Genomic DNA, 20,723 nt, shown 5'->3' with positions numbered 1-20,723 from the left:
GCACTATATCGGATTATGCTCTTAATAATAATTTTAGTCAAGTAATGAGTAATCCATTATGAATTACATGTAATGGATTAATCTTTCCAGACGTTTTCTGGCTGGGTTTTTAAGCTTTCGAGCAACCCTGTTTCCAAATGCTGCTGCTTTTCTTTTTTTTTGCCTCTCCGCAGCCAGACTGGCCTTCACTTTGAGGCAATTTGTTGTCAGTGTCTGTGTCAATTTCAGTATTGTACGTTAGCCCAGGGAATCCAGGCAGCCTTGAGGCGGCGCCACGCAGGGTTTGCACAGGGACACATTGGGCACGGTGATGGAAATACCCCACGGGATTTGTAGGATTCTGCTAGTGAGGGGAAGCGGGCCTGGAACGAAACCAGCCAATGGACTGAGTACTGTCACTCTCTAATCATGCATGGACAGACTAGCCCCGAGGAGAAGAAACAGCAAGTCACTGAGACTCTGTATGTGTGTGTGTGTGTGTGTGTGTGTGTGTGTGTGTGTGTGTGTGTGTGTGTGTGTGTGTGTGTGTGAGCTGTGCTGTGTTGGAGTGTGCTCCAGTGTGTGTCCACAATATGTGTTCAGATGTTTCCTTTGAATTTCATATGTACGCCTGTATAAATGCGTTGGCGCACGCCTGCTTGTTTCTATTCATATCTGTCTTTTCTTAAAAGTGCACATTTAGAGTGAATATCTTGTTATCCTGCCACACTCAGAGGTTCGTTCTTCACAGATTTGAATAGGTTGAATTTAAGGAAAATGTTTTTCAAAGAGTTTTTGTTTACCTCAGGACGAGCCGACCACGGGGATGGACCCCAAAGCCCGGCGTTTCCTGTGGGACTGCATCCTGAGCGTCATCAAGGAGGGACGCTCAGTCATCCTCACGTCGCACAGGTGCAGCTTCACCCATCAGTCCACACTCCGCCCGCTAAGACACACTCAAAACATTTGGAGTCTTCTCCGAGGAAAGCGCAGCAACCCGATCGTTCTCACATGAACGTGCGCCATAAATATTGTAATTATAATTGATTGGAGTTACACTTTAGTTGAAAGGTATTGTTTCCTGTGTGGCAGTTAATATTGGCTGCCAGGAACACACTGGCTGCTATAAAGCTTTCATGAAGCGTGAGGGCATATTGACTGACTGCTGCTTTTTTTTTTTTTTTTCTTTTCCCTCATGAAAAGAGAAACTGTCAATATCTTTGCTGGAGTCTTTTCATTATCCAAAACTTCCTGGAGCAAAGTTAGGTTTCCTAAGTTTGTCTTCTGTTGCGTTGGACACCAGTTTTTTTGTCATGATTTTGAGCATTAAAAAAAAAAAAAAAAAATCAAAACTTTCCTCTGAAACTTAGAAGTCAACGGTCCAAATCAATATGGAGCATTTAACAGTTTTGCCCCTATTTATTGCAAGATTCCCCAAACCAAATCATTTGCGCTCCTGCCAGCACAAGTGCTTAAGCTCTGCTGCTGTTTCGTTCGGAATGTATTATCCTCATTACACGTGTTGCAATCACGGAGAAATAAAAGCATTTGTTGTTGTCTTGGGCAAATGTGGCTGAGCCGCATGCAGCCGTCCATGGCACGGCCAGGTGCTTGTGTTTTGTTAAGTGGCAAATTCACCAGGTTTTACAAAGTCATAATCCTAATTGCAACATTCTTCAGGAAAGGCGTCGCAGGGTTCTGCCTCCACCGCGTACGACTCCCGCTTCAGCCCAAGCATGAAAGAGAGAGAGAGAGAGAGAAAAAAATGAGAGGATAACAGCTACAGATGGTACTGTCCTCTCTCGGGCTAATTGCTAAATTTGTCGTCCACTTAAGGTGTCAGCGCAGACATGTAAAAATCCGAGCTTGGACTGTAAGTGAGAAAAGTGTTCTTAAATGTCTGAAGATGTCGGGAAAATTAAGCTCTACCTTATGAGACACACGCCAAGTCTCAAGCAGTGCACATGTTGAGTTCAAAAAGAAGAAACAACCTCACAGACCCCTGGGAAAAAAAAAATGTCCTTTGAGAGGAAGAAAGTAAAAGTTGTAATATTTTTTGCTGCATAAAAGAAAATATCATTCTTTCTTTTTAACAGTATGGAGGAGTGTGAGGCTCTGTGCACGCGCATGGCCATCATGGTAAATGGGCGTTTCAAGTGCCTTGGAAGCATCCAGCATCTAAAAAGCAGGTAAGGGTCTTTTTCTTTCACCCTTAAGTACCAAGACATAGACAAAAAAAATGAAAAAGAAAAGAAAAAAAAAATCTTTGAAGTGCCTTGAATTGAGATGAAAGATTTCCATGCTCTCTTATTTATACTGTATATATAAATAACATAATAGCATGTATATGGCTAATGAAAAGGAATATAAAAGTGGATTCAAGTTTTTCAAAGACGGAATGGAAGGCTTGCTTATGCCTCTTTTATTATTTATCACTGCGGCGAAGGAGGACCGTACAGGAGTTTATCAGAGAGTACAGTCCGTAAGCGAAAGTTCATGCCAACTCCGCAGTGTTGGTGTTGTGAAAGGAAAAGTTCAATGTCCTGCCAGGCTTTCTTGACAAAGAACCAATGTCACTGTCATATCTGAACATCAAAACTGGAATTAAAATCCTCAAAATCCACCCTTGACAGGGTACATACAGTATTTCTGGGAAAAATATGTTGGTACAGCTAATTCAAGGTATAATTATAGCTCATAGCTCATAGTCAACCATTTGAAAACAAAAAAAATACTAACAAGAATGCATTATTTATTAAATTTGTTTGCTTATATTAAAAAAAGCCAATGTTTTCAAGCCAATTTAGAGTTCCCATTCAAGCTTTTCCATTGGGAGAGGAAACCAAAGTGAACACAGAAAAAAAACATGCAAACTCCACCCAATATGGAATTCCAGGATTCAGTGTACAGTGCCATCACTTGCTCTCAAAAGCAGAGTGTATGTTTGATTGATTGTATCGAACAGGAATAATATTGTCTCATTTTAACCTCATATAACGTCACATATATCAGGACAATACGTTATTTATTACACGCAAAGCATTATTACATGCATTTCACATAAAATGTTGCAGTCAGGTCTTCGGGGTTAATGTCCCAAATCTTTCACCATTATCTAGATTTTTGCATCTTCCTCTCTTCAGCCTCATAAATTCAATTTCCAGCACGCCCGTCCTCATTCACAGCTATAATCGGCTTTGTACACGTGCCTTAATGCGTTTTGTTATATCTCCATCATAGATATCCCATGCCATTAACTCTTCACACTCAGGTCTGCTCTCCGATATTCATCTGACATTTCCCAAGGCCAGCACTTATGCCCCGAGCCCTGCGTGTAACAGGAAGGCCAATCCATTACCTTAGGTACAGTGCGGTGACATTATTACCACTCCTTTGTGTGAGCTTGTAACAGGAAGGACGTTCCTCACACTCGCACGCTGACACGCACGAGACAGGAATGTGTTGGGGGCAATCACTGGGTGGAGAGAAAGATCAATACACCTGGGATGAGGGGTGGAGCGGACCATTTTTCAAGTGTGTGTGTGCGCGCGGGGGGATTAGGGGGGAAAACGCCTAGACCGGCAAGGAGGGGGCAGCAGTGTCAAGGGTATTCCTCATCAAGACTGTTAATGTCATTTCAATGGCCGGGCTTTGAGATGGCTGCAGATAGAGAATAGGTGGGCTTATAGACGGCCCAAAAATAAAGAAAAAAAACTGGAGTTGGAGAGCAATGTACTCCTCGGTTCCTCCCAGATGTTAGGGTAATTGGCAGATCCTCTGTGTCAATTACATCCTGTCGGTGGGGGCGAGAGCGCCGCGCTGTAAATAATTTATCAGCCGCGCACGAGGCGCGGCATAGGTAAGAGCCGTGGGAGGCGACGGAGGAGGGAGGGGTGGAGCGGCAAACAGGGGAGGGAGAACGCGGGGTTAACACATGTCCTACTTCACATGCTATCAGGTAAAAAGAGAGGGATCGCACTTCACGAGACAAGCAAGTCAGAGGAAGCCAGATAAGCGGGACGCTGAAGCCGCCGCCGCCGCCACGTTTTTTTCGCCGAGCCTATTTTAGATCTCACACGGACAATTTACATGCCACCGAAACGCTATCGCTCAGTTCTCGCCACGCAGTGAATAATTTCTAATTAAGCGTTCCTATCTCCGCCGCGCTGGGTGTAATTAATGTTTCATGAGGTGTGGGACCCTGTTAATGACTGAAAAGGCAATTAAGGAATGTCTTCTCTGTTTTCTTTTCCTCGCCGCTATCCCGCCACATGTTTGTGCTGTCATGTTGTCCCCACACACACCCAGGAAACAGGGAGCATGCAGTGTTTTTTTAAAAAAAATATATATGTATCTTTTCATGTTTCTGCATGATGTCCATAAAGTGGGAACGAAGGACCTGATTTCGAAGCTGTTGCCCGTTTTTAGATGGGAAGACGTCCATCAGACAGCAGGGGTTGCAGTGGGGGGTGGGGGGGGGGGGGGGGGGCATTGCATTGGAGGTAGGTGGTGCGTGCCGTCGGCTGACCTGCCAAGCTGTGTGTGTGTGTGTGTGTGTGTGTGAGGGGGGGTTGCGTCTTCTTCCCACCGCTCCCTCGCTCGCTCCTCCATCTCTTTTTCATCACTAGCCCCAGAAAGAAGTGCAGAGTCTCACCACGGGAGCAGCTCTCACATTTTGACCCCCCATTGCTCATATGTAATACATGTTCACCCTCCCACATTCACAGGCCATGCACCCCCCCCCCCCCCCCCCCAACCCCCATCACCTCACTCCACCACTCCTCTCCTTCAAAAACCTCTCAACATATTACCCTTATTTATTCCTCCATCCCTCTCTCCACCCTCAGGTGGCGAGGCTTCCAGCTCAGCCATCCAAGCCCTTGTTAGTGCTGCCCCCTTTAGTTCGGCTCTGACCGTTGTCTCAATCACTCAGACGCCCTTCTGCCGCTTTTAACAGCCCTGCCTCTGTGTATCAATCAAGCCCCAAACGAGCCAAAAAGCACATTTAAGCCACCGGAGATGGCGGTCAGCCTGCGAGAAGGGAGGCTGAAGATTCGGCCTGACGGTTTCAAAACCGCCTCTTCATTATCTTCATGCGGCTGTTAAAAAAAAAAAATCATCCCTTTCACTTGTCCTGGAATCAAGCTCCCTCAGATCAGTCTCTCCTCCTTGAATTTATGAAAGACTGAAGGAGAAAGGGAGAAATAAATAAGTTGAGGGGGAAAAAATGCACAAGAGGCTGTAAATAGGGTTTTAGTACAGCGCCGTGCTGGCGTGAAAGCTCCCAGGTGTTAAGTAAACCCAAATGAAGTGGAGGAACCAATAAAAGAAGCTTCAAAGCTCCCCTATAATCTTGTCAGCCTGGAAGGACACCCGTTGCAGGATTTTTCACTGATTGATATCATTCATATCCCTGCCTCGTAGAGTACCTGCCGTCAGTACGCCGCACTGCCTCAAGTCTTATTTTCTCCTTGCTCAAAGCACGTCATGATATAAAAGTGGAGTGTAAAGTGCCTTTAATGCATTAAGGTAATGCGCTGTGGGCGCTTGAGAGTTTTTACAAGAGCGGTGTCTAAAAGTTTGGATCAATCCCCCCCTGAAGTTGACGTCGAGAAGTCCAATAAACTCCCACTCACTTTGCGTCTGCTCCGCAGGTGTGCCATTAAGCAAATAGTTTACGGCTTTTAAGTGCATGTCACCCACAGAGATGGATGACAAAATAATTCTCTTTACAGTTTACAATGCATCAGCAACGTAGGTGTAATTAAGACTGCAGGAACATTGTTGACATGAACCAGATGGTAGACTCTATACAGTACGCACACCGTACATGTCTGAGAGCCGTCTGAAATTATCTTTGTCTTCACTTTTGAGGAGAAAATTCATTAATGTGCAAGTTTGATTCAACTTTTATCAAAGCTTCTTGGGGTTTTTTTTTGTGCATACCAAGTAGAGCAATCATCTTCACTTACATTGGACTGTTGAAGGCCTGCAGAAATTGCTCCATGTCTCTGTATTTTATGGGATGGATGTTGAACTGTGCTTGCTGGAGAATCCTTCAGCAATAACTTTTACAAGCTGGATGATGGCCTTCTTTTCAGATTATTTATTAAACACTGTACTGGATAGAAACAGCTTGTAAAAGTTCTTCAAATAAATTCTAATACACTGTCTTGCAATATATTCATGCAGTATCTACTGAAGAAAACACCAAATGTGTCATCTGTTTTGGGCATTTACCCATCTACCCATCCATTTTTCATCGATATTGGTCGTCTACATGTCCGTCCATCCGTCCGTCTGTCACACTCGCACTGCTGGTCACCCTGTTGACTCCCCCTCCAGCACCTCGGAAGTTTTTTTGGATGACTTCCTGCCCGATCAAAGCGCCCGATCGCCATCCCAGTCACTGGGTGACCTCTCGCCCTGCGCCCACTCTCCCTCCCGTGGACACGAATACAAGACTTGGCAGTGGTGAGGGTGACCTTTCCCCACTCCCTCAGATGAAGGAAGGCAGCCGAATTATTTTCTGCCTGTCATGCCCTTATCTGTGTCTGGCTGTTGTTTGTTTTAAATTACATGGAAGAACGGCTTTCCTGCGGACCGGGGTGGAGGAGAGGATTGAGGCAGAATAATGAAAATGAAGAAGAAAGAACCGCGTGGCAGATATTACGGCTGCTCTGCCGTGCTGTGTTGAGCCGCCGTATCATGTCTGTAATGTAAAATATTATGAAAGGATTAGTGGTGACAATGCATTGCAGCCATGACTGCAAAATATCATTTCACTATTTCCTCACAGGCTGTCTCCAACCCCAACGTGGAAAAAAAAAAATCTGCTTTTTAGTTTTTACTCCACCAGTTAAAAGCCCATTAATTGTTTGAAACCTGCTGTGCTATTGTTATGACCACGCTGAGCTGTGCAGGCCCCACATATTAATATCCAGGCTTACCTTTCCACACGCAGGCAGAGTTTATTCCAGGAGAGCCAAGACAGTCTATCAGAGATGAAAGAAGTTGTTTTTGTTGTGAATGCAGAAGCTGAGTAAAAGTGATGAATATGAAAGAAAGATATTCTCTCCCAAAGTGCTCCATGTGTTGGTGCAGCGGGGAAGGGAAATAAAAGTGGAAGCAGGCAGGGAGAGGGAATGAGGGGAAGCTAATTGATAAGCCCCTTTACTGTCACAGACAAGCAGCATTTCATTACACACACACACACAAACCAGACTCGCCAAACCCCGGCCAGCACAATGCCTCCATGCCTTATTGAATTCTTGCAAAAATGTTTTTGCATAATGGCTCAGCCTGACAGTCCTTGGACAAAGGATGCGTCCTGAGCTGGCAGTTGTTATAAACACAAGGGGATTATGGTCAGAGGCTTGATTGGATGATGAATTAAGCCTGATATATGGGGATGGCTGTGATGTTGTTGTACCGAGGTCTGATTGCAGACTTTTGCGGTTTGTTACATCTCATAACAATCACCGAGCATTTTGCGGCTTTGCGCAGCAGGAGGCACGTTCTGGCTGCACTTGACATGAAATGTTTGCTTTCTTCGCGGAAGACTGTGGGACTTGCGCAAATCAAAATGATGTTCATACTTGAAGGAAAAGGCAGACTTCTCACACAGGTTCTGTACATTTACATTCAGTGTAAACAGCTTGAGACAGCTTGTTTCCACTGTGTCACAATTTGTTTTGGTAATCTCTTTCTAACGGTGATATCTGACACAAAGTAGTGATGGCAAACACCATCATTCACCAACAGTACTGCTCTTCTTCCCCCACAGTGGCTGCTCAGCAGTGTAAACATTAGCTCCCTTATATGATAGTGAGGAGTTTTTACATGTTGTCCCTGTGCTTGTAAGTATTTTTCCGTGCATCAACGTTTTCTAAGCATTTCTGATGGAGTCTATCCACTAGCGAAGGTTGCTATTTTCCAAATTGCCCTCAAATGTTGCAGTTCCCCAGGTTTATCCAGAAACTCATCCCAAAACATGATTCGGATGCTGTTTGTCTCCTGTCCAGCTCCATCATGGCATCCCGCTCACTCATCTCTCGAGACTTGGAGCAGAATGTTTCGCTGTCAGTACTTGGGAATCGGGCGAAAAACATTTGTTTCACATTAGAAGCTAGAAATAATTGAAGCACCCAAAGGACCGCACAGGATTCCTGTGTACCTCACAAAGAGAGGACTGGGGATCAAAATGTACTAACTGGAGCTTTTGGCCGAAGAATAACAGTTAGTCTGTGGACTGGTCGCCTGGCTGGGGTAGAGGCGCATGCCTTTTTACCTAACTATTGAAAATTATGACACATTCAATGTTATTCACGAAGCTTTCACATTGTTACCGGCCAAATAAACGATTTACCAAAAGAACATCATCAAATCGCTGCCCTGGGTTCAGCGTGGAGTCTAAATTGGAAGGGTTAAAAGGTTCGTCCATGCACACACGTGCTGATACTTGCAGGCTGCCCATAGTAGAATCCACACGACGTGTACAACGTAATGTGTTTTACGGGGATGGTTTTGATTGCCCGTGGCGTTCGGCCCCCGGGGAGATCACAGCGCAGACACGGTTCTTAGATCCTCCCTGTGGGATGAAGGTTGGTGTTGGGAACGGTCAGCATGTAGCCCGGTCTATCACACCACACTATGTGGGTTAACCCCGTCTCTGCCAGAAAGCGCCTCTATCATTTTTTCTCATGTGTTACTTTGGTAATATCGATTTTTTTTCTTTTTTTTTTTACGTTCAATTATTCGATCATTGCTATGTTGAGTCTCGGGACCTACCTTATCGAAACTAAAAGTTTTAATCAGTCAGTTTTAGACCTGTTTTTTTTGGGGCATTTTTGATGTAAACATGAAAACATGTTTTTTGATTACCTTCATCTCTTTTCCAACCTTGTTTTCCCTCAAATGTTATTTTTACTGATTTATTTTTAGTGCATGCATTAAGAGAAAAATCCAACCAGTTCATTCAAACCCCTTCAGGATGTGAAGGCCGACATGCACACGATTATAAACTCTTCAAAGATTCATCATAACCATGAAAGAAAACAAATCCTTGGAAGGCTAGAGGTCAAAATCTGATTTTGAAAAGTTATATGACCCTGCGTAATATAAAATATGCTTTAAAAAATGTTAATTTTTTTGGCGAAGAAAGGACAAACTCGACTCGACACTTAAATATATTTAACTAGAACTTCAGCTAATCGTGTGCTTTAATTTTCATATTTGATAATTAGTAATGTACTGGGATTTGGGGTTTATAATGTAATGCGTTTTTAGTGAAACAGGATTTTGATCTACTCATCATTGTTCCTCAGTCTGATCCGTTTTCAAAAGGAGCATTAAAAACACTTATTCATTCTTAATTAAAAATAGATATCAAACAAGCATTCCCATATCCAATTTATGCAAATTTACACTATTTCTGCACCGTGGCTCTTCAACTTCAAGCAGCCATGTTTTCACTAAAGGGACTCTCCTACCCATGGGCTGCGTTCGTTGTTCTTCTCCATACGAGCGCAGAGCTTCACTTCCTCTCTTACTCCCTTTGGGATCATGCAGGTCTGCAGTTTATTCACCATATCTCTAATTGCCACTGAGGGAGTCTCTGACTCTCCTTGCATGTAGCTCGCTACTAGCCACAATGGACATTTCCATGAGTAAATCCAACATTAGGGAATTAATTAGGCAGAAAACAATGGGTCATAAGAGTGCTAACGACAGAATAACAAGGCACAGAGTTTTATTTGGTGCTCACTAGACGTAGCACACATTCGGGAAGATGCAGAATGTTAATTAGCTTTACAGCTTAGTGATACCCCACTTTCATCTGTGACAATATTTTATGTTTGGGAATTCTTTGTATTGTAGTTTTTTGGCCGCCATGCATTTTGATACGTTTTGTAAAATGAAGTGTGCATTTTAATAGACAGAAGCAAGTTTTGACATATATATTTAATACAGTATATATATATATATATATATATATATATATATATATATATATATTTTTTTTTTTTTTTTTTTTTTTTTTTTTTTCAGTAGTTTTAAACATTAGCATTTTAAGGAGGCAAATAAAGGTCAGCCATTAGCACCTCCATTGTTAGCGCTTGTTGGCTGGGAGAAGACTCTGCTGGGTTGTATTTCAGGAGGCTCCACTGACGTCACTCCGGTCTAAACCAAATTTACATTTGTTTTGGTTCCCAAAAAGCTCCCGAGGGAAAAAAGCTGTCTCCTTGGCTGCTAAATGCTAAATTATGTTCTCCAGCTAGTGGCTAACTCTTTAATGCTGCATTGAGTATGGTGAAGTTGTCACTGCTCTTTTTTTTCTCCTTTTTTTTTTTTTTTTTTTTTTGCTGAAAACAACTTCCAATCTGCTGGACAGTTGCTTTATCGTGCGTGCAATCTGTTGTTATTCTCAAGGGCGACATGAGACATTGAAATTATGTTGTTTATCTTTGCTGCTGAAGCCACGTGAGAGCTCAGAAATAATATTCACACTTTTCCTAAAAGCAATTTCTGCCTTTTCATTCGCACTGTTGTTTTCTTTTACATTGGGTACAGAAGATTGTGTTGATTTGTCTTATTTGTACAAAGGGCGCTGAACCTAAGTGAACTGAAATTCGTCCGTGAACAGCTGAAGTAAGTTGCGGTGTTAAAGTGATGCCGGCTTCGCTTTTGGCAGCGTGTGACTCACCTTCTGCTCCAGCTCACCTCATCCAGGAAGCTCAAATTGGCTGGGGAAATATGTGGGCAATTATAAACTGAAAATGTATTCATATCTCTTTGCTTCCTGCCCTGTTTGCGCCTGACAGTGCACCACCCTGTCATCCATCACGCCGTGCCACGACCACAAGACAACAAAGATAATTATTGAGACAACCAACCGAGAGCAATTTGGCACTTGAGTGATTGTTTTTTTTCTTATTTAGTTTTGTTCTGTAGCAGTGCGGCTAACAGCAGGGCTCTCTTCCAGGTTCGGAGAGGGCTACACGGTGATCGTGAGGGTCGGTGGCTCGCCTCCCGCCCTGGGTCCGGTCGATGACTTCGTCCAGCAGATCTTCCCCGGCAGCGTTCTGAAGGAGAAGCACCACAACACGCTGCAGTACCAGCTCCCGCACGCCAACGGAGCTCTGGCCCACATCTTCAGCCAGTTCGCCAGCAACCAGCAGAGGCTGAGGGTGGAGGACTACTCCGTGTCTCAGACCACTCTGGATCAGGTGAGGCGAAGAAAGAGCTTTTAAGTCATCGATCAATCAACGCATTGAGGATCTTCAATGCGCTTGTTTAAAGCGGGTCTGCTTATTGAAGGAGAAGATTTAAAGTTCCACACGTTGTCGCCTGCCATTTAAACTGCCACACTGACCAGCGAGGACCGGGCTGTTTGTATGGCTGAATTAGTTGAGCTGCCAGCCTCAAGTATTGATCACAAATCTAGACTGATATATAGGTACAAAAGCTCACACAGCTCGATTCCCTTTTAGAAAAAATTATAGAATGGGGATAGGTGCTCTGATTAGCGCCATGTGTGAAGACCCAGCTTCACCTTGTGTTTTTCTAAGCAGCCCCTGGGACCCTGACACAATGAGACACTCAGCAGTAAGTACAAGTCTGCTTTTTGCAAACCCGCCATTAGCTCAGCGGCAGGCGAGCAGGTGGGAGGTGAGGATGACCTCCGAAGGGTTCCGAAAGGTCATCAGTCCACTCCAGCTCGTGAGGAAAAGAGCCTCTCATTCTTTTAAAAAAGGAATAGACTCTCAGCGACAAATAAAATAGAACAGATCTAACACTCACTCTCGTCTCTAATTCAAATTCTGTCAAATGGAGAGTGCTTCATCGATGTCAAGGATTCTAATACTATCACGAACTGATAATTTGAGATAAAACTATCTTTTGTTGCATCATTTGAATAGACGACACTCTTTAGGTGGTACTTATCTCACCACTTTCAAAGTAAAGCCCTGCATGAATTGCTAAATAGTCTAACTTGTGGTCTGCATCAGTAATGTTGCGCTGCACGGATCATTGGTGTTCCGACATGCTGCAGCCTCAACCATGCATAATTTCTGTTTTAGCTCAAATGCCAACTTGCCCCGCATTCTCCACTGGACAGTGTTTACCAGATCAGAGACAGTAAAACAAATCATACTTGGTCCGGGAGGTCAGAGTGTTGAAGCACGAGGGGGGCGGGGGCGCTGGAGAACCTGCAGAGACCCAGACAGTCACCTTTCAGCTGGTGATTTATAGAGATGAGCCTTGACCTATAGTATAACACCCGACTTGCACTACAATTAATATTGATCCACCGAGCCTGCGGCTCAGGCGTTAATGCTGATGGCCGAGACAGTGCAGGGCAGATCTAAAACGAAAATGGGACTTTCTCAGCTGTCGTTAGGACACAGATTGAGTGTTAAGAATGTGAAGTAAGTGTTGCGTTGTGTGTGGACAATCGGCACAGCGTTTTGTCACCAGCAAACCAGAGAAGCAACACATCTGGGTGTGTTTGATTACTACAATTATTCAGTCTTTTTTGGAAAAAAAAAAAAAAAAAAAAAGTGTGCAGGAACGTCACGCTGGCCGCAACCTTTTCAGTCCGCTGCCAAACAAACTGGTGCAGTTTGGTCTGAAGTACGAACGCAATATGTGACAAATGTCAGAGCTGCAATTGCCTTGCAGCGGATCTTCACTGGCGAGTGTCACTGGTTTGACTCCTTTTATATGCTTTATTGGCAATTGCAAGCAACCAGCCGGTTGAAAATCACACCATCATCCTTCGACGAGTGCATCTGGCATCGCTGCGGAGGTTATAACAGCCGTCGCATCATACCTGTCATAAATGCATCCAGTACGATGTAAACTCATAATAGCCCGGACTGCTATTTTCCCCCGCTTGTGTGCATGCCTCATTTTTTTGATTTAGAAAAGAGAACTTGTTGCATAAGCTGTTGATCATATTGGTTTTGAGGTCATCAGGTGAATAGAAGAAAATTTGGCTCCAAACAGAAACATCACAGCATTGCTCAATATTATTCATAGCAGCACATTACCTAACAGTTCTTCCAAAGGGCCAAAAATCCATTAGTACCGGTTTAAACTGTAATAACTCACACTTCATTTATGTTTAAATGTGTAATCTTGTGCCGATTAGGATCTTTCGCTTTGATTCACAGGATTTATCAAAAGTTGTTTTTTTTGGCCAGCATAAAAGTGATCATGTTTCTCATGAGGTCATATTTAAAAGTCGCACGTCGGTGGAGTGGAACTCGCGGTTGGCATGTGCTGTATGAAGACGACGTCCTGCTAAGCCCTCTCTGACATATAGCAGGGGTTAATTGGGTGATTCACGTCCCTTCCCCTCCTGTGTTCTGCCTCAACGGGCACCAAATAAACACCCGACTGCAGCCTCTGTAATGCAATTAATGCCTGTATCCATCTGTTATTAAGAAAATGCCACTCAGTGGCACTGATGCATAACGTGCAGGTCACGAATGGACGGTTGGCTAAATACAGAAAGTGAACATTAGGAAATAATCACGCCGCGAAAGCCAGGGCCCGAAATTCACCACGGTCGCCTCGGACTGAAACGCCTCGACATGAAAGCCCTTCTATACTTTCTCATCCGAGGAGTCTGATGGAAAGTTAAGCACAAACAGCGCTTTGAAAGCCGCCCGCACGAGTACACAGCCCTGACTGAGAATACAAAATACCGTGCATGCCTCAGCACATCAAGCCAGTCCGACCCAGTGGCAGGGTCAGAGGCCGAGGATGATGGGTGGAGGGTGTATTTGTTGCTACTGTCATTCTTATCCTCTTACTCATTCTCCCCTGATAAGATGCCTTGACAACTGTGACCTTGATACACTCTGCTGATGGTATGGCATCACACACTGAAGTCTTGCTGTAGCCTCGGGCTTTCTGCAGGCGTAGCTTGCTCCTTCGTTACAAGGTAGTCTTTTTTTTCCTTTTCCCCCCACCCAGCTCGCCACTAGCTGCCTGGGCTCACACCGGTCAAGACACTTTGCCTATATAGTAGAGAATTTTTCGCATTAGTGTCACAATATTGCATTTAGTGACTTTCTGGAGAGCTGGAACGGGACGAGGACCTGAAAAACGTCGAGATAAATTCAGGATAATTGCATGTAATCTGCACGGGAAGCGGAGAGTACGCTCGAAACGGCTCAGTACCGACGAGCTGAAAGAGTAAATATCACCACCTGCGGTCCGAGTTCAACAGCAAACTCCTGCGCATGTATACCGGGACACAAGTCTATTTACACCGCTTAGTAGCTCAGCTAAGCTGCAAATATAATCCGCAGGGTTTCTGAAGTTCAGGTGAATTACAGCACAGCAGCGTCGGTTTTTGGTGAGGTGCGGGAGCGTGTGCACTCCGCAGCGCTCAGTCTTTTACTCCTCCCTTCCAGGCCTCTGATAGCAAACCATCAGGCAAGTGCTGGGCCCATCATCCGTCCCTCCAAATGGCTGTTAAGCCGCAGCACACACAGCCTGCTCCATCGGCGCCCGGATCCCTTGGGGTCGTTGGCATTTGGGATCCAGCAATGGCAAATGATAAAAGCCACAGAGGAGGACAGTAATCTGAGGAGTCTCCAGACTTTATTTCAGAATCCCCAGTCAAAATAATTTCACTCTGAAGTTCAAACCTCCAGGCAAAGGCGCAGAATGTGTCACCGCTCATTACTGCTGCCAACCTACCCTTCAGCAAGGCATTTAACCTCCAACTTCTTCGGCTGCTCGTCTGTGCCGCGGCCAGCGGTGACGATATGAAGCACTCTCCGAACGCCGCGCCGCTTCCAGAAGCCATTTCAAAGCACGACTTTCCTAGAGAACTGTACTTATGCTCAGTGAAAAAAACAGGACAGACTGAATACAAGGACAAAAAAACATCACTGCAAAAGTAGTTTAATTCAAATTCTGCATTCAGACATTCTTTACCTTCCAGTAAAACTGGAAAAAAAAAAAAAAAACACATTATTTTATGTAAGTATACAATAAATTACTTTTTTTATTCTGAGATAGTTAGATGAGTCAGGTCTGTAAGTTTCCTTTGGAGATCGTTCCAGAGGGCGATTGGCCAAGCTGAGCGTTAGAAAATGTTGAGGCAGGAGGATGAGGGGAGCAGCTATCCAAGTTTTTATCTCAGAGTTCAAAGATCTGCCTGCCAGCAGGGAAATGCTCTCATTTAAATGTTGTAGCTCGTTTGTGTAATCCACACACAAACTGAGATGTGAAATCACCCACTGCTGGTTTCACAGGGACTTCTATGGTGGAATTATTCCTTGTCTGTCCGCTCACTGCAAGCCTGAAAAGTGATGCTACTTTTTTTTTTTTTTTGGGGGGGTTTTGAGAGAAGAAGTCTAGATAAAAAGTTATATGGTTTTACCGTCGTAATAATAAACCGTTGTGATGTGTACTTCTAGAATATATGTCATTCACCCGGGATGTAAACAATCTGAACATTAAAGTTTTTTTCTTTCGCTAATTTGGCTGATAAAACTTTTTTCTATCTGCATTTTACCTCCTCAAGATGTTTTCAATTGTCAAAAAATAAATATAGCAATTTGTGACAGAAGTACATTATTTGTTCAACAAACAAAACTTACAAATGCTAATAAAGTCTCACTCTATTAAAATGTCAGAATTAAGATTATATTGTTAATTAAAAATGGAAACTTCAAAGCCTGACTGTAGATTGTTAGTCTTGTTTTTTTTTTTCTTCTTTTTAATCATCTAAGCTTCACAAAAACAATAGAGACCCATTTCAGTCTGATAAACCATATTTTTCAGCTCATTTTCATCGCACTTGTTTATTTGCGGCGATGAAAGAGGCTTTAACTCAAATGGAGTCTGAGTGGTTTCTGATGGACGTGGTTTGGATGACTTTGTATTTCTTTTTTTTTTTTTTTTTTTTTTTTTTGGTTTTTCTTTCCAGCAGGATCTTTAATGCAATCTAGTAATTCACATGTCCTTTTATATTCACTCGCCCAATGAAAATCATTTAATGAAAAAGCAATGCTCTTATCATTTTATACGACCCTCTTTGCAGCCTTTTTCTCCGGGAGGGTAAAAGTTTTTTGTGTAGCTTTTACCGCTAATGCTAAGAGAGTAAAAAGCCTGCGACGACGGCGGTGTTTACAGCACAATGAAATCCGCACAGCTTTTTATGAACACCATAGGATTGATTTCGTCTGACATTAAATGGGCATCACAGAGAGAAGAATGATTGTTTTATTCTCTTTCTCAGCTGGTCAAAGATGTCAAACTGACATTCACTGTGTGAGCCCAGACGCTTTACTTGATGCTTCATAGCCCTTGTCTGGCAACTCATTCACAAGCACCCCGCCGTCCGAAGCGCTATTTCTGTTTGTTTTAAAGGCAGAGAGTGTGTGTGTGTGTGTGTGTGTGTGTGTGTGGAGATGGGTAGACAAATGTCCGCAGCATCTCCAGCACTGTGTGCATTACAAGTGCTTCCCCCCCTTTCATCTGTTTCTTTCTGGTTGATGTTGCAGGTCTTTGTGAATTTTGCGAAGCACCAGAACGGCGAGGAGGACCCCGAGGAGGACCCCGAGGAGGACCCCGAGGCGTACACCAACGACGTGAATCTTTCTGACGAACTGCCAATGAGGGAACTGAGGTCCACGCGAGGAGCACAGAATGTATAACGACTCCAGAAAGCACTTTTCAGAAATGTGCAATAACTGTGCGTTATGGCAATTTAAACTGCACAAATCTAAAAGAGGAAACCAGCAGCAGTTTTCTAAACCAGGTTTGCATTTCATTCCTCTGCGTTTCCACGGCTGGACTTGCAGACAAACTTCAAAATTTTTTGCAAAGTCACGCTCAATCTGCACATGCACATTTCACATTGTTTGCTATAACCAGTCACGCACAAGCTTGTCTTCACGAGCACAACTGATTTCACTGCGGCCACACTTTCAGATTATACACTGTCAACTCTCAAAAGGACACTTGCTTGCAAATTAAACCTTTCAGCTGCATTTCTGTAAAGCATTGGTTAAATATTATTGACTATAATTTCCCCTAGTGTTGATTTTCTGCAAGCATGTTCAAAAACTTGTTTTGTATATTTTAATATTTTTTTGGAAAAATTCTTCAGTCAAGTGCACTTTAGAAATCCAAATCAATTCTTTTTTTTGACAAATTTTCAAATAATTTGTAGGAGGCATGAAAAGTCATCAGATATGCTCATTTGCACAATATAGGATTAAAATGAGATAATCTCACGTTACAGTGAGACCTGCCAGAGGTTTTTTTTTTTTTTTTTTTTACTCAGGACTGTCAAACAGTTTTACTGCTGCTATCATTTTAGGAAAATCTTCAGTTGAGTTTATTATTTAAAGGGTTTTTGGATCACATTAGTTGTGGTCAGTCGTGGTTAATGAAACTGTACACATGCTTTATATCACCAATTGATTCCTTCTATTGCTTGATTAAACTAGAAAAGAGCTTATACAACAAAAAAAACAATGTTTTACCACACTTCCACAAAGAAAGTACATGCTGCTTCATGCATCTTCACATGATTTAAACTGAAATATTAAGAATGCTAAATTGTTGCATTTGTATTTGAAATAGGTTGTAAAAATCATTTTTTTTGTGCAGCTTTAATGCCTAAAAAGCTCAAACATGCGAGTTCAGGTGTGTTTGGATTATATGATACTGATCACATACCTCACTCCCAACGACAGTCTCATCTGAAATCTCTCAGTCTGGGCCTCTGATGATTTATTTATGAATTGTTTACATCTGCTTGCGTTGTATTGTGTAGTGAACTGTCTTTGTATGTTGTCATAACTTTGAGATCGGAGTAATTCAGGTTGAATATTGTTTCACTGTAAAAAAAAAAAAAAGGTGGGCTCACTTGTGAATCCTGAATGTATCAAATCACACCAATGAGCCACTGATGTGTGATTTTTTTTTAAAATTTATTTATTTTTTTGGTCAACACTGATGCCAAAAGACATTTAAGAACACTTAAGTTCCCCCCTCGCATTATTTTTCCTGACAGGCACTCGGGTGATTGCCACTGAGTGAAAATGATTCATAACGTCTCTGTCGGACAAGTTGGCTTTGATTCTCCAAAGGAGCCTCCAATTAGCGGCAGCGCGGTGACAGACACCGAGGTTACGGCGGCGGGACGGTGGAGGCTGAGTCAGAGTCAAGCAGCTGTCACACACACACACACACACACACACACACACACACACACACACACACACACACACACACACATCCCAGGCTCTCTGGACTGTATCAAGACACATCAGGAACACTTGAAAAGCATTAACAGTTACTTTTAGTAACATCTTTCTAATGTACTTACCAAATGTTTCCTTTAAGTTTTTGTCACAGGACATGCTGCTATTAGGACATTAGCTGGTTTATGACCACCACAGACAAATATGGATATATTTTTTTTACCATAGTGTGCCTTGTAGCAACAGTCAGTGCCAGTAATGTATTACCTGCCTTTGGCGTAATGATTTTGGACACTTTAAAACATTAAAAAAAAATCAAAAAACCGCACGTCACTGCTCAAATGATACTTCTGCGACTTTAAAGACGCGGCATAATTGAAAATCCATTGGAATTGTAATACTTGGAGCCAATAATGTAAACATACTTAAATTGGACTGAATTTTTTTCATATTTTTTGTGCAGCAGTTTGCAAAATCCAGTGAAAAGGAGGCAAAATCCTTCTATAGAGCGGCAATAATTTATCACAATGTCCACTCAACGTATTTCTGGCTCAGCTATTTTATTGCATTGTTGCCAAGTTTTATTCGACTTTACTAACTTTAAAGTAGACAAACTTAGTACATTATTAGCAGGTACTACATTATTGGCTATGATCAGATGTCATATGTCTTCTTGGCTTTTACACTCATAACCATCTTTAACACAATAAAACAGATTTTTTTTTTTTTATCTTTGACAGTAGTTTTCTTTTTTTTTTTCCTTTTTTTTTTTTCTTTTTTTTTTTTTTTTTTTTTTTTTTTGACAGTAGTTTTCTATTGCTTTTCAGTTTCAAGTGACAGAGATTACACAGTGATCGAACAGTCTGATCACAAACACTGCCACATTTAGTGAGAAAAATCCAACAGATAACTTTTTACCAACAATATACTTTCCAGATTTTTTACCTTGATAGAGTAACCTCCCTTTATAAACTTGAATTTTATCTCTATTTATTTCTGATTCCGTTTGGAAACACCAGACCTAATGTCTCTGTGATTTCATTGTTAAGATATTTAAAACTTGTTTTACCTCAGGTTAAACTCAGGACGTTTTACATGCAGTTTCACATGTTATTTATTACAACATTGTTGTTGTGTTTTTTTATATGATGTACTGTAAAACAGCGGGTGATTGTCATAATTATGTACATCTTATACATCTTGATGTTTCTGTGCTTCCAGTTTTAATAATTTGCCAAGTCACCCCCTCACAGCCCCCTGGTTCCCTTTCAGAACTTGACATAATTTGTATGCTCAGCTGTGTTAAGTCCTCGCATTACTATCATGCCTGTTGCAAAAGAATAATCAATCCTATTTGTACTGAATATTGCTTTATGCCAAGACAAGTGATTAAATATTTGCACAAATCGTAACGCGACTCTGACTCCGTGTTTGTGCACTGCAGTGTTTGTCTTCGGGTGAAACTTTTCTGCGGGCTTCCTGACCGTCTCGGCCTTTCCTCCGGTTTTTCGGGATGCCAGACACCAGACTGCCCCGCAACCACTTAGCAGTGTGGCTCTTTCTCCGAGGCGGTGGAGACATTTTGTCTGCCAGATGTCTGAGAGTGAATTTATTTTCCTGTCAAACTATCGCACAGGCACTTCTCGCACTTGGGCTTTCTATTTATTCAGCTTACTTTTTCTGAGCTAAATCAAACTGAGGATGCTTGAAGTTAAACCAATCGTCTCCTCAATTTCATTTCGGCATTTGTGGCTCTCATTTCGGAATAGATGCCAATAACCCATTAAGATGTCTTATTTTCATGTCATTCTAAAAGACATTTCCAATATCTTTCACATTTTCCTATACCTTTTGGATTAGGCAAACCTCTGAGTGATATATTGATGTTTTCTGTATTTTCAGTCAGATTTATAAAGATGAATGTTTATTGATTGATGTTTCATTCTGCAGTTGCACATCTATTTGCTTTGGTTTTTTTGAGTGGCAGTCGAGTTTCTCTTTGCGAAGTTGGTCCCGACATGAAAGGTGTACAACCTCTCTTTGGAGAATAAAATCAGCCAGTGAATAAATAGAACTGCATGAAATCCATTCATCTTAAAGAAAGTTCATGCTCACAGAGGGAAAATATGCAAAAGTCTCCACAGAAATCACCTCGGACTACGGATATTCTTATGGTGAAGCTCACAAGATCCCTGAACTGGCTGAAGTAAATGATTTTCAATTTTTCGATGACTCATTGCAACTCTGATGACTTCAATTTAATCCTTATTTTAAAAAGTTTGCCTGAACCCTCTCGCACTTCCTTCTGGAAATGGACCACATTTGTGGTCCTGACACTGACCCTTTCAAGATAAAGTAAATTTGTAAATAAATTAAAAAATGAATTTATGATGGGATTCCTTCTGGTAAACATCTTTACAAATATGGCGTTGTCAAAACTGACAGTTCCATAAAATGGTGTTTATTTCACTGCTCCAAAATCCCAGTGATGAAACGAAAAAA

General features: G+C 42.4%; 1 protein-coding gene across 1 annotated transcript in view; it reads left to right on the top strand.

Annotated features, from left to right (window-relative positions):
* LOC115386209 (phospholipid-transporting ATPase ABCA1) overlaps window positions 1-16,664 on the top strand; it is a 132,072-nt gene extending 115,408 nt beyond the window's left edge. The window contains exons 46-49 of the mRNA XM_030088433.1: window positions 788-891; window positions 2,076-2,168; window positions 10,964-11,207; window positions 16,512-16,664. Coding sequence (XP_029944293.1) covers window positions 788-891; window positions 2,076-2,168; window positions 10,964-11,207; window positions 16,512-16,664 — 594 coding nt within the window. The remainder of the gene's footprint in view (window positions 1-787; window positions 892-2,075; window positions 2,169-10,963; window positions 11,208-16,511) is intronic.
* The last annotated feature ends 4,059 nt before the right edge of the window (window positions 16,665-20,723 follow it).

The sequence above is a fragment of the Salarias fasciatus genome, chromosome 3 (assembly GCF_902148845.1).
Source record: "Salarias fasciatus chromosome 3, fSalaFa1.1, whole genome shotgun sequence".
Taxonomy (NCBI): domain Eukaryota; kingdom Metazoa; phylum Chordata; class Actinopteri; order Blenniiformes; family Blenniidae; genus Salarias; species Salarias fasciatus.
This window is presented reverse-complemented; position numbering and strand designations above follow the sequence as displayed.